Here is a 14,056-nt window from a genome sequence, read left to right as displayed (position 1 = left end):
TGTGTGTATCCTTTATTCTACTTAGCAGAGAAATGGGATTTCTCAGGTAATTTCACTGAAAAGAAAGTATCTTGGTCGATTTCTATAGATGCTATCTTTTAAAATTTGTTGAAAATAAATTAGAAGTGTACTACAACAAGTATCAATTAAAACAGTATTCTACTATGGGGCTTTCAGTATATGTATTCATACTGAAATATTATATACATACATATATATAATATCGTTCACACACGTATATATGTTTTGTCCACCCATTTAAGTTTGGGTGTTAAGACAAAGGCTTTTTATGTAAGTACACAAATTCATACTATTGAACTCCGTATGAGGATTTTGATGGATACAGTCAAAGATTTAGGAAACTTTGGTTAAAGGTAAAAAGTAGTATATTTGGAGATTTGTAAAATTCAAGATGACATTTGAGGACCATTATTGGTACCTTAAAGCATCCCCATGCCTGGCTAGCATAGAGTGAAGCCAGGAGAGAAACAAATACTTAACAGAGAGGTATTGTTGTAAGAGATTTATCACATTGACGTTAATAGCATGCCACCTTTCATAGCTCTGTCCTCCAACTAAAGCAGGATTTCACTCCTGAAATGACACTGGCTTCCAGTCCCTCAACAAGGAAGAGCCTAATATGAACCATCTTCTTGACTGTTACCAAACTCTTCCCAAAGGAATGTGAGCCTAAGTTACTGACATTATATGTGTTATAAATCACAGACAGTCTCTACAGCAGATTGAACCTTGTAACCAATCCACTTTAGGGCAATGGGAATATGTTCCTATGCAGAGAAAAAAGCAGGTCACTTTCTAGTAAGAATTTACATGAATGCAATCTCTATTTCTTTTTTTTAAATTTATTTATTTATTTATTTATTTATTTATTCATTTTTTGGCCAGTCCTGGGGCTTGGACTCAGGGCCTGAGCACTGTCCCTGGCTTCCTTTTGCTCAAGGCTAGCACTCTGCCACTTGAGCCACAGCACCACTTCTGGCCGTTTTCTGTACATGTGGTGCTGGGGAATTGAACCCAGGGCCTCATGTATACGAGGCAAGCTCTCTTGCCACTAGGCCATATCCCCAGCCCCTCATTTTTTTTTTTAACAGAACAGAATCCTAGAAAATGCTCTAGATGCTTTAGTATATAAGTGACTTGTTGAACTTTCTAGAAAATGTTAGAAGTAATTATGGCTTCTATAAAGTATTACAAATTCTGGAAATAGGGGGTACGAGGGACGAGGTTACAAACAGTACAAGTAATGTATCCAATGCCTAACGTATGAAACTGTAACCTCTCTGTACATCAGTTTGATAATAAAAATTTGGAAAAAAAAATTCCAGAAATAAATATAAATGATAGAAATGGTCTGCTTTTTAAGGTTACTTTTTAATGATGAAAATAAAAATGTATTCCCTTATAATAATGAATAGGAGGAGGCTTTCCAATCCAAGTTCATTTACCTTGTGTTTTTGATTAAATATCTGCACATAGGAAACTTTATAATTTATAGGAAATACACAATCCCTGTAGTGAGTTTCCTATGAATTATGATATTTGATACAAGGTCAAACTATTTTTCATTTTGTTCAGAATGTTCCAGTGATCTGAAATTGCCATCAGCTTGTTTATGATCTTCCAAACTCTCTTCTAAACTCTATTAACAGCATGAAACTAAAGTTTAAAAAAGGAGTATTTCCTATTCTCCCCTCCCCTTCAAGCAGGGAAGTCAATGCCTATGGGAAAATAACATTCTCAACAAAGAAAACCCAGGGGATCCAGTCAAGCAAAGAACTAAATCCTCATCTTTCACACGACTTTCAAACTAGTAAACAATACAAGAATTCTAAAATAGTTTCTTTTCAACCCACGCCTGTCATGTACAAAGTAAGTTTGTACGTAATGGCAACTCCAGATCAACTTTGCAGACATGGGGATGTGATGATTAGAGGCTTAACTTTAATATACAAAGTAGAGGGTTGGATGGCAGGGGGTTGCGGGGGAGGAGCCAGGATACATAATCGACACAACTGCAAGTGGAAGGTTAGCTCATTTCCTACACAAGAATATATATAGGGCATAGTGGGTAATGGTCAGACTGCTTAAAAGGAACTTGCCAGCTGATTAGTTCCACTTTAAAGAAGGGTTTTGAAAAACCAGTTCTTATTCTTTACTATTGATTAGACGTCTAAATGGAAGGGTACACGTGATGAAAGATATATACATTCAGCCATTACCACAGAAGGGTGATAAATTATCTGGGGGTGCCTGCAGAGAACTCTCTAATTCCCTCTTTCAACTTTCCCTCTCACCTGTGGAAAAAGTCTGAAACTGTATGCCAGTTGGTTGTTAATAATGCTCTCTTCCAGAGAGCAACCTGAAATGGTTCCTCAAACTGCAAATCAAGAGACCAAATATATGTTACTACTGTTGAATGAAATGATCTATCAGAACAAAAGACCATGTCTGCAGTACAGGACTAAAATATGTTTTCATGTGTCCTATGAAATCAATGGGCTTTTGGGCAGCACCAAGCTCTGGCATGCTTCTATTTCTATTCCCAGAAGAAGAACCTAACACAGACGTTGCGAACGGAAGCCTCTGAAAGGAAGTTTGTGATATGAAATTTAAAATAATTGCTTTTAAATTTGTAGTTGCCAGATTGGGTTTCCACGATGCTTGCCAAACCTTCTCCCTTCTCATTCTGTGGGTTTGCTACACAAATATGGATTTCATTTGTGTATTCAGAGTGGTGATTCAGCCACTTTGATGAGCATGCCTTTGTTTTCCTGTCTCCACTCTTCACAGAGCCATGCACGGGAAGGCTGGAGGCGGCCAGGGCCAGAAAAAAGGAAGAACATGGTGGATACGAAGAGCCAGCCTCTGCCCTTGCCAGCTGGGTCTGCAGCCCAGCCTACCTCCCTGAAAGGAGTTCAGTCAGCCCCGGCCTATTCCTCATTGTTCTTTTCCTCCCTCTTGATGGAGGCTCAGGCAATAGAGGTGTCACTGACCACTTTTTTTTTTTTTTCATTTTTGTAGAGATAAAAATGTGCAGATTTATTAACCTCCAATTTTACTATTTTAACCACCAATGGTATATCTTATATATGTATATACTTCAATTAAATACTTTTTGCTACTAAAAGGTGATATTCAGAAGGGTTACAGTTACCTAAGTCAGGTAAAGAGAACATTCCTTTTTGGACAATGTCTCTGCTGTCAAGTACGAGAGATCGTCTTGTAGCCATTCTTAGAAAAGGATTGACCCTGAGTTTAGTTGTTGCATCGCAAAAAAATCAAATTTCAGCATTCCTGATCCGGGTGCTACCCACACGACACCCTGGAATCATTTGTGGTAAACCTATTGCTCCTTTCTTTCTGGCATGAAATAGAGCAGTACCCACATCTGAGCCTACTTGATAGGATGGTGGTACCAAATGATGTGTATGGAAGAGCTGTTGGTGTCTAACCTCCAATCCAATGTATTGAGTTCTTCCTGCCACACCCCACATGTATATTTGCAGTTCACAGAGTAAGCTACAAGGCTATGCATGTGGAATAGGACAGCTGCCTCAAGAAAAGGAATGAGGAAAAGAGGGGAAATGATGTACAGAGAGGGGAGAAGAAAGCAGTACCGGATGAATGTGAATGACAGGCAGACTTTGGAAAGGTGTTTGATGCAAAACAATGTGGTGTGATGATTAAATAAAATAAGTTTAAAAAGACCAATTTACAGGTCTCCATAGGCAAATAGTAGTATGAACTCAACAACGTGATTAAGTATTTGGTGACAAAAAAGTAAAACAGGAAAAGGTGACATGATACTCCATTTGCTAGTAGACAGGTTATCTAATTGATACGTAGGTATTCAACCATCAACCCATAGTAAATTTTTGTTTTAAATGATGTTCCTTTTAAATGATCTTTTCAGTCATTCTGAATGCAGCCAGGCATGCAGTAAGGGGTAGCATGTGTAAGGTCCTGGGTTCCAAACTCTGCCCTGAAAAATGTACATGATTGCCTTTTAGTCTTTAAAAGAAATATTCTTTCAGCTTCCTCTTATTTTACACTTATTTGTCTACCTTTTCTGAACCTAGTTATGCTTCTCTATCTGCCTTGCAGTTATTTATGTGTCTCTGATGTGACTCTTGTCAAGTCTGGAATCAGAATACAACCATAAACTTTCTGTATTTCTGGCATTACTCCAGAAGAATTCTCTCACCTGCCCCTCTGTGCTTTCCTTATCTACCTGATGGCTTTCTGCCCATGCTCAGGACATGGAAGATGCACGTTCCAAGATGGCAGAGTCTCCATCCACTTGGGGTCCTATAGGAAGCATTGCCCTGCACCATGTACAAAAATTACATTCCTACTGTGGTAAATAAACCAGCAGTATCTCATTGTTCATCTGTCACAATAGTTATTCTAGAACAGATGGTATCCACAAATAGTCCTCAGGGGGAAAAAAAGCAACATTGCAATGAAAAATATTAATACTCTTGTATATTTTTTGCTTTAAAAATTTTAATGCTCTTATCTCCATTTGTAGATAAATTTGGCCATTATCATTACCATTGCTAGAATTCCAAAGTTCTGCGTGTCCCCGATACTCTATACTCACAATAGCAGAGAAAGCACTAAAATTGCTGGCAAATACTACCCGCTACAAACATGGCAGCCAGAGGCCCTGAATACAGAGAACTCTCATGTTCTCAGGCACCAACTCATGGCTATTCTCTTTTTCTGTTCTAGGAGACAAACTTATGTGCAGGGTCCCAAAACAAACTACCTATTTGTGACAACCTACTGTCATGTTCTTAGAACTCTTGCCATCTCCCACCAGCTTTTAGACATGCATGAATCCTCTAGGTTTGTGGGGGAATATATGAGATGTCCAGGCATTTTGTAGGGATGCCACCTCCTAGAGAACAAATGTTATGCTCCCCTCCATCACCAAGGGTACCCTATTATTATAGGACAAATGCAAACTACTGCACACTCACAGTCCAAAGAGAAAGAATTATATGAAAAGAGTCATTGTTAGAGCATTTTCCAAGAAGCCTCATGAAAACATGGTAGCTAGTTTTCTTGCCTCAAGAGGCAATGCTCAGGCCTTCACAGGATCTGATTCCATTACATGATATATAATTTGATTTTTAAAAAGTTGATTAGATTATATGTATAAGTTTAGTTTAAGTGACCAGAAACATAAAGGAACACATATAAGATCTACCAATAACTAAAAAGAGCTTAATATGAACCACATACAATATAGGATCAGGTAAAACAAGGAACATACTTAAGAAGGTAGTAACATTCCAATCTTATTTGCCTGAAAAACATGTAAAATAACAGGGGAAATAGAGCTCTGAAAACAGACCAAGAGCCAATGGCTCTGTAATCCTAGCTACTCAGGAGGCTGAGATCTGAGGATTGTAGTTCAAAGCCAGCCCAGACAGGAAATTCTTAAGATTCTTATCTCCCACTCATCAAAAAAAAGTTTAAAGTGGACTTGTGGCTCAAAGGTAAGAGTGCAAGCCTTGAGAAAAAGGCTGAGAGTACATCGAGGCCCTGAGTAAAAGCCCCATATATATGTATATATATACACACACACACACCCCTCCCTCCCCCCCCCCCCCCGCCAGGGTTCAAGTTCCATTTATTCCTTCTGCTTGATGTTTATCATTGGGAAAATTACTTGACTGGCCCAATCCTGCTTCCTCTTTTATAAAATGAGGATAATAAATCTCTTGGTCACAAAAGTAGTATGGAAACTGGTACCTCAAGTAGCTCAAGCTAGGTAGCTGGTACTAATTTTAGTTATAAGAATGCTCAGAAGAGACAGCTTTTGGATTTTAAAAAATCAGGTTTGTTTCAATATGAAGTAAAAAGATGTCAGAGTTTTACATCTAAAATATCTAAGGAGATTTCTTTTCCTAATTTATCCACCACATTGGCAGGAATAGCACTGTAAGCTTAACTTGGCTGAGTTTGCTTCATTCATCTGTCAACAAGATTCTAGGGTTCAAACCACGTTGACGCCTGTTGAAGGACGATGGAACAGAACAGGAGGCACAGCAGCGTCGCATTTCACACCTTGGAGGGTTCGAGCTACCAACAATAACATCATATCTCTGTCAGTCAAGCACAGTTATAAAGCTTGATAGACTGATACAAATAAAACAGCCCATTAAAAAAGGTCTCTTGACTCTTTGCTGGCTACAATTATTGGACTTGCTTGACTCTGTGACCTGCGAATGTAAGAATGGTGCTTACTTCAGGGACTAAAGGAGAGAAAGACTTCATTCTCTACCCACATGGAAAAACAACAAAAGCTAGAAGGGAAAAAAATGTGCTCATTTGGAAAATCCTGAAGTTATTTCATAAATTCTGATGCAGATCATTAGCTCATTTCCATAGGAATATATTTGTAAGACATCCAAAATAGAAGATACCAATTTTATATTCAGGAAACACAATTAATCTAGATATACAGTTGTATCCATGCTAGATGCTCAAAGCTTGTTTGGAGTTCCTTAGAGCAGTATCTAATACATGTTACCTTCACAAGAAAGATAATAGAAAAAAAAGGATCTGATATTCACATAAAAACTATTATACAGCCAGACACTGGTGACTCACCCCTGTAATCCTGGCAACTCAGATGGCTGAGATCTGAGGATCACAGTTCAAAGTCAGTCTAGGCAGCAAAGTTCATGAGACTCTTATCTCTGATGAACCACCAGAAAACCAGAAGTGACATTGTGGCTCAAAGTGGTAGATGGCTAGCCTTGAGCAAAAGTGCTCAGGGAGAATGCCCAGGCCCAACAACTGGACACACACACAGAGATAGATAGATAGATAGATAGATAGATAGATAGATAGATAGATAGATAGATATAGACAGATAGATATAGATAATCATAAAATTGTTCCACTACAGTTGTTTATAGCAGACCCTGATGGTAGTAATAACCTTTTGTTAAAATGGAAAAGATCAAGCAACTTCTCAAAGAGAGGAGGTGTGACATCTAATTCAAATTGCATTTCAAGTTCTAACTTATAAATTATCTCCATGTGCAAAAATGGACAGGAGAAAACATAAGTGTCCATCCCCACATAATTCTAGTGTGAAATTACCTTAAGTTTCCTCAAGTATAGCAAATAAAGATGTAATATGAAGTTCCTAAATTAAATTTTATCATTAAGTGTATTTTGTGTTGTCTTTTCATGGTATCTGGGAGCACTGCCTTAGAAAAGGATGAAAACTGGTAACTCACAGTGACAATGAAATCTGCCATCATCAAATCTATGTATTATTTATTCATTCCAGTGAAAGCCCAAGTTGCCTCTTGCACTACTGAAGTCTGATTCACAATAACGTGAAGATGAATGACAAGAAAATGCACATCAAGACCTGGGTTATGGATCATAATCTTCCTACTCAAAGGAGGCCACGGCACCACAGAAGGTCAGCCAGAAAGATGTTTGAAGGATTTATGTACTACAGGTTCTGGGCCAAGGCTTGCTCAGGAGACACAAAGACTACTGAACTTCTCCAACTACTTCTGGGCTTGTCCATTAAAGTATGAAGGCCAAGGCTATTGCAGTTAATATGATACTATATGTACTGATTTTTTAGAAATCTAGTTCCGTGTATGTCAGTATAATTGGATGTATTTTTGAAGACACAAAGCAGCCGGGTGCTGGTGGCTCACACCTGTAATCCTAGCTACTCAGGAAGCAGAGATATGAAGCTTAAGGTTCAAAGCCAGCATGAGCGGGAAAATCTATGAGACTCTTATTGCCAATTAACTACCAGAAAATCATTAGTGGAGCTGTGGCTCAAAGTGGTAGATTCTAGCCTTCAGTAGGGAAGCTCAGGGATAGCCCAGCCCCCAAGTTCAAGCCCCATGATTGACAGAACAACAACAACAAAAAGACACAAAATAGTAAGTTTTCAGTTCATGGAAAAGAAATAGAAGAAAAATGTACACACATAAAATTAAAATTACTCTTAAAAAAAAGAAGGGTTGGATACCCCTAGCTAGGCAGAAAGGGTTAAGTGGTAGACAGAACAGGGGACAGAGGACATGCAGCCCATCTTGGCACTTCTTCCCAAAATGCCCTGGGTTTCTGCTCAAACTAACAAGGCAGTGTCCACCCCTTGAACCAACAGACCAGGAACACACCCTGGCAAGAGGAGGCAAAGTGCCCTAGATCTAACACAATGAGAGACTACAGTTACACTAAGAGTGACTAAGACTCGTACTAAGAGTCTGTGTTGCTGTTTCCTTTGCATTCAAATAAACCTGCTCTATCTGCTTTGAACACATTTTTGCCCTGTATGTCTTTAATTAGTAAAGAACTGAAAATGGTATCACTAGACGCTAAAATCATTAATAATTATATACTATTGGATATTGTTAATAAGTCTATAATAATAATGCTCCTATTCACTAATATTTATTCAGATATAAGAAATATAAGAAATATGAAGGTATGTATTCTAAAGTAAAATTTGACAAAAAGTAGATATAACTTCTTAGAAATCCTAGCTGGGCACTGGTGGCTCACTCATATAATCCGAACTACCCAGGAGGCTGAGATCTGAGGATCACGGTTCAAAACCAGTCCAGGTAGAGAAATTCAAGAGATGTTTATCTCAAATTTGTCACAAATCATCTGGAAGTCTGATTGGGGCTCAAATGATCAATAGCTAGCCTTAAATGAGTAAGCTAAGGGATAGTTCCCAGGCCTTGAGTTTAAGCCCCAGTATCAGGAAAAAAAAAAAAAACAAGATGGGGATTTGGCACTTAGAGGCTACAAGATTTTAATATGAAGTATTTTACCCCTAGAGCCTCTATGACATGGGAATCCGACTATGATAAAAATCCTTTTCATTAGTGAAGACAATATGATCAACTCGTTTTCTTCTCTTTTCAGAATGATTTCTCAATACATCAAATGTGAGCCACTTGAATTAGCTCTTAGCATGAATACAAATATATCTTATTTCTCTGGATAAGTTTGCAATACCAAAACTTGTGTCAAATGTAGTCCAGAGAGTAAAGTATCAATGCTTGCTTGACATTATCCGATCACACTTTCCTTCCAGGTAACTGTTTATATCAAAGTCTATGCAGGGACCCGTGGCCTGCCAAACAGGTGATAACACACTTATAACGTATTGCTAGTCCTTAATAGCAATAAAGTGGGAAACTGAAAGGATTTTACAACAGACACATCTCATTTTATACTCTACAAATCTTTCAGCTGTGAGTTCTTAGGTAAGTAGCCTCAGTTTCCTGGACATGGCATTATCCTAGGGGTGTTGAAATAAGAACAAAATAAAACTAAAGGTGCAAAATGCCTATAAAATTGCCTGCCATATGCTAGGCATAGTACTACTTCATATAATTAGTTCTCTTTTATTTATATGTAACAAAAAGAGGAAAAACAAACTCTTTAGCTAATTTGCACTAATAAATAATTCAAGAAACCAAAGGTTATATGTCTAGTTGAATTTTCAAGGAAATGAAGAGAAAATACTAGCATCTCAAAGGTCTCCCTAGGGCAGAAATAAGATTTAACTATCTCTCTACATGGAAAATGCATATTCCACAAAAAAGGAAGCTATAGACATGCTACTGTGGCTATCACCTTGGGAGTTTCCTTGGGATAGGAGTGGTTTGTTTTTACTGTTCAAGACCTCTGTCTTAAGATATGAAATCAGAGAGTAAAGGCTCCTGGAGTCAGGGCATGCCATTTGCCTAGCATTAAGCAAGAGCCAGAAGCCAGTTACAGAAGCAAAGTCATGGCGAACATGATTTATGTCCCATCCTTGAATGTGGCAGGAAGACTGCAAAAGATATTTGGAAGCCAATGCTTCCTCTGAATCAAGTCACTGAGTCTCGGCTAAGCCCTCTCCCTGGACCATGCTGGCTGGTTAGATAAGCTGCCATGTGGCTTCTGTGAACCCTGCAAACAAACTGGCTATGTGGGATGAGAAGATAGCTCAAGGCCAGGCATCATCGCTACTGTAAAGGCACTGTGCATAGAATAAACACTGGGGTCAGGCAACCGATATCCAGGATATTCCTCAAAAACACATCTAGCTCCAAGCTGACAAGATAATCTGTTCCTGTGAGTGCAAAGCAGACTGGAATGCCGCAGCTATGAGCTACTCAAGGAAAGAAAAGAGAATGCAACTCTCCAAGGGCTGCGTCTCAGGCTCTTTATTCAGGCAAGTCTCCAACAGACTTCAAAGCAAGCATTGCCTAAGGAGGGAGGACTGGATGCAGCCCACAGCGGGGGTATTGCTTCCATGATCATGTTGCCATCTATATTTTGCTGGACTGGCAAATCTCAAGATACAAGTTTAAACAGATGAAAAAAAAAAAGGAGAAGTGTGAAATCACTTGGAGATTTCTTGCAAACGCAAGCTCAGAATTCTAGGAAACCTATTTTAAAATCCCAAGCATGTAAGTTATCCCCAAAGTTCCCAAAGAGCAACTGGTGGCTATCAAAAATGGATGCAGACTGCATTCTCACATTATACATGATCCCACGTAGTGTGCTTAATATTGCAAACTGAAATATACCTCAAAGGCTATAACATGTTTCTAATGGAAATACAGACACTACTGTGATATTTAAACAAAGTTTTAACATACGTAATCCTGATTCATGTAGAGAGCCCAAATCATCAGAAATACTTACAGCAGGACCTGTTGGGTAGGAAAGGAAGAAAAAGAAAAAGAGAAATTAGTAATTGTGCAAAATAGTAAGATTAAATAGAAGACTTAAAAATCATCATAACCATCAGTATAAGAAAAGAGACATGCAAGTTATTTAGAATTCAGTCACTCTTGGTGGGTGCTGTTTTTTTTGTTTGTTTTTGTGTGTGTGTTTTTTTGGCTGTTGTTGTCATGGACTTATTACGACCATCTCAGAAAAGAAAAATTTATACGTGCACACAAAATGTAGTTTAAAATTTCAAGAAATTTTCAGATTCCTCATAGCCCATTTATGGATTGTGAATCTGCAGCAAAGAATGTCAGATTCATAAACATCTACATAAGGGGCTGGGAATATGGCCTAGTGGTAAAGTGCTTAGCCTTGCATACACGAAGCCCTGGGTTCCATTCCTCGGCACTACATATATAGAAAATGGCCAGAAGTGGCACTGTGGCTCAAGTGGAAGAGTGGTAGCCTTGAACAAAAAGGAGCCAGGACAGTGCTCAGGCCCTAAGTTCAAGCCCCAGGACTGGCAAAAAAAAAAAAAAGAAAGAAAAGACTACATAAAATGCGAGTTATTAGGGTCTTTTAGACCAGTTGTAGGGAATATGAATATATATATATATATATATATATATACTGATTTTGGTAAAGCATTCAAATATGTATCCATTGTTTGTTCTAGAAATATCTTCCACTCAACTGTACTGCCAATACACAGAAGACTACATCCTAGTATTTAAGTTTTTTAAGCGATCTATTCTCATTAAAAACAGGCAAATCTAAAAATATTTCAATATCTCATATCCCATATGCTCAATTAAAACACTAATTCTAAACAAACTAAGAAGTTGGGAATTGACTTTTATGTTCTTGGCAGAACTCTGTATAAACAAAAAGTTGTCTCCTTTTTCTCTTTATCCTCTGACCCAGAAATCATTCCAGTGTTTGACTCAATGTTATTTATGTCCCTCTTCACCCTCCAAACAAATTGTTTCTGTTATAAACCTTTGTGAAGGGATACTTTTACAAGTGCCCAGTTATTTAAGTTTAGAAAGGCTTAATGGTAACTTTTGAGAATACCATTAAATGAATCCAACAGCAGCTACACTGCCCAAATTAGTGAATATGTGTATACGTGTGTGTGTGCATGCATGTGCTGGCACTGGGACTTGAACTAAGGGCTTGGGCACTGTCCCTTTACTATGTGCACAAGGCTGGTACTTTACCACTTGAGCCATCTCCATTTCCAGCTTTTTGGTGGTCCACTGGAAATAAGTCTCACAGATTATTTTTCTGCCTGGGCTAGCTGCAAACTGCAATCCTCAAATCTCAGCCTCCTGTGTTGTGAGGATCACAGCACCTGGCTCAAATATTAATGTTTTCTTTTTCATAACCTCTATTTACTTAGCCATCTTCAAAATCAAAGAGGAAATGGGTACAACCTTCTTCCTGCTCTTCCTGATAGGGTTCATAGCCTGTTGTTTTAACATCTGGCTAGTGTTTTTAATACTGACAAATACTTACAGAAAATACTAGAAAACATTATACAGGAAACTAGAGTCAAACTTTAAATTGCCTCATGGGGAAACTGATGGTCTCATAAACCTTCACCTGACCATGCACATTTTTGGAATCACTGACTTTATAAGACCAGCAAAACAATAAGAGAAATCACTCATTAGTGCATCTTGCTTTCAGAAAAAATATTTTATTTTCACTTTTCAGTTTTACATTGTGTATAGGGACTGGGCCTGAAAGCGAAAGGTTTCTTCAGTGGGAGTCAGAACAATGAGTTCTACTTTGAGTTTTGTTCATCTCAAACTGCATGGCCCCAGCCGAGCCACCTGATTGTTCTGGGTCTCGGCTCCCTCAACGATGGGATGAAAAATGCTGGATTGATTACTAATCATCTTGTCATCACTGAAACGATGGCTATACAAGAATAATAATAATAATAAAAAATCTTTCCAAAGTCAAAAAGCATGAGAGTTAAAAGCATGACAAAATTGTGCCAGTTGGATAAAATAATAACACGACCTGCCAAGATATGTACTCCGCTGTCTGAGGCAGATGTTTTCAAAGAAGACCTGGATTTACTGACCACCCAGTGTGATGGGCACCAGGGTGAGGCTGCCACACCACGCTCAGCTTTGAAACCCTCCGCTAGCCACAGACAGACAGACTTCATCCCATACAACAAGGAAGCCAAGGGGGGGTGGGGGAGGAATCAATGGCTAGTAGGCTATAGTCAGCAATACTTTGTGAACTGATTATGGTTTGATGTAAACAAGGAGAAGACAAAAAGGAATTCTAGGTCAGGCAGAAAGGATTCAAACATACAGGCTCTAACAAGAAGGTATTACAGTGAAGCACAGGTAGCTCAGGCCTGTAATCCCAGCTACTCAGGAAGCCGAGATATGAGGATTACAGTTCAAAGTCAGCCCGGGTAGTAAAGTCCATGACATTTTTTTTCTCCAATTAAACCCCAAAAGGCCAAAAGTAGAGCTAGGGATCTTGTGGCAGAGTGCAAGCCTTGAGAACAAAGGCTCACGGATAGCACCTAGGCCCTGAGTTCACACTTCAGTACTGGCAAAAACAACTACAACAATAACAAAAACATATTATCATGAACATGGAGAGATAAACATAGGAACTATACCAGAAAAAAAGGACAAGAGGCAGTTAAAAGAGAGACTCACCAGATTCTCCTCTTCGGCCCCTCTTCCCTCGTTTCCCTGGGGGACCTGAAATACAAAGAATAATTTTTTTTAGTTTAGTCAATAATTTTCTTCTGGTTGTAAAATGGCTACTGTATAGCTTCTATATACTTTTTCTGCTGATTTTAATCACCAACTTCAAGAAAAAGACCCAACATTTATAAAAGTCAATACTGTGTTTAGTGTTTTAGCCAAACTCTTAAGCTCCACTTATTTATAAAAACGGGTTGAAATATCTAAAAATCCATTGTTACTCAAGAACACTAAGGATTTAAAAACTTCTCATCCCGCTTGGATATCATCAACTACAAAAAATTCACTAAACCTTTGTTGCTGTTGAGACTTCATGTTTCTTAGCAATATTTCTTTTCAGAAAGTTTCTATGGATCACTAATTAAAAATAAGTCCATAGCCGGGTGCTGCTGGCTATAATCCTAGCTACTCGGGAGGCTGAGATCTGAGGATTGCGGTTCAAAGCCAACCTGGGCAGTAAAGTCCATGAGACTCTTATCTCCAATTAACCACCAGAAAACCAGAAGTGGCTCTGTGGCTCAAAGTGGTAGAGCGCTAGACTAGCCTTGTGCTGAAGAGCT

The 14,056-nt window shown here is 38.6% G+C and overlaps 1 protein-coding gene across 1 annotated transcript in view; it reads right to left on the bottom strand.

Moving 5' to 3' along the window:
- The window catches only part of Col25a1 (collagen type XXV alpha 1 chain), a 400,930-nt gene that overhangs the window by 165,823 nt on the left and 221,051 nt on the right, over nucleotides 1-14,056 (bottom strand). The window contains exons 3-4 of the mRNA XM_048333577.1: nucleotides 13,446-13,490; nucleotides 10,726-10,733 (exon numbers count right to left, since the gene is read on the bottom strand). Coding sequence (XP_048189534.1) covers nucleotides 10,726-10,733; nucleotides 13,446-13,490 — 53 coding nt within the window. The remainder of the gene's footprint in view (nucleotides 1-10,725; nucleotides 10,734-13,445; nucleotides 13,491-14,056) is intronic.

This window comes from Perognathus longimembris, chromosome 24 (genome assembly GCF_023159225.1).
Source record: "Perognathus longimembris pacificus isolate PPM17 chromosome 24, ASM2315922v1, whole genome shotgun sequence".
NCBI lineage: Eukaryota > Metazoa > Chordata > Mammalia > Rodentia > Heteromyidae > Perognathus > Perognathus longimembris.
Note: the sequence above shows the minus strand (reverse complement) of the source record. Positions and strands in the feature narration are given on the sequence as shown.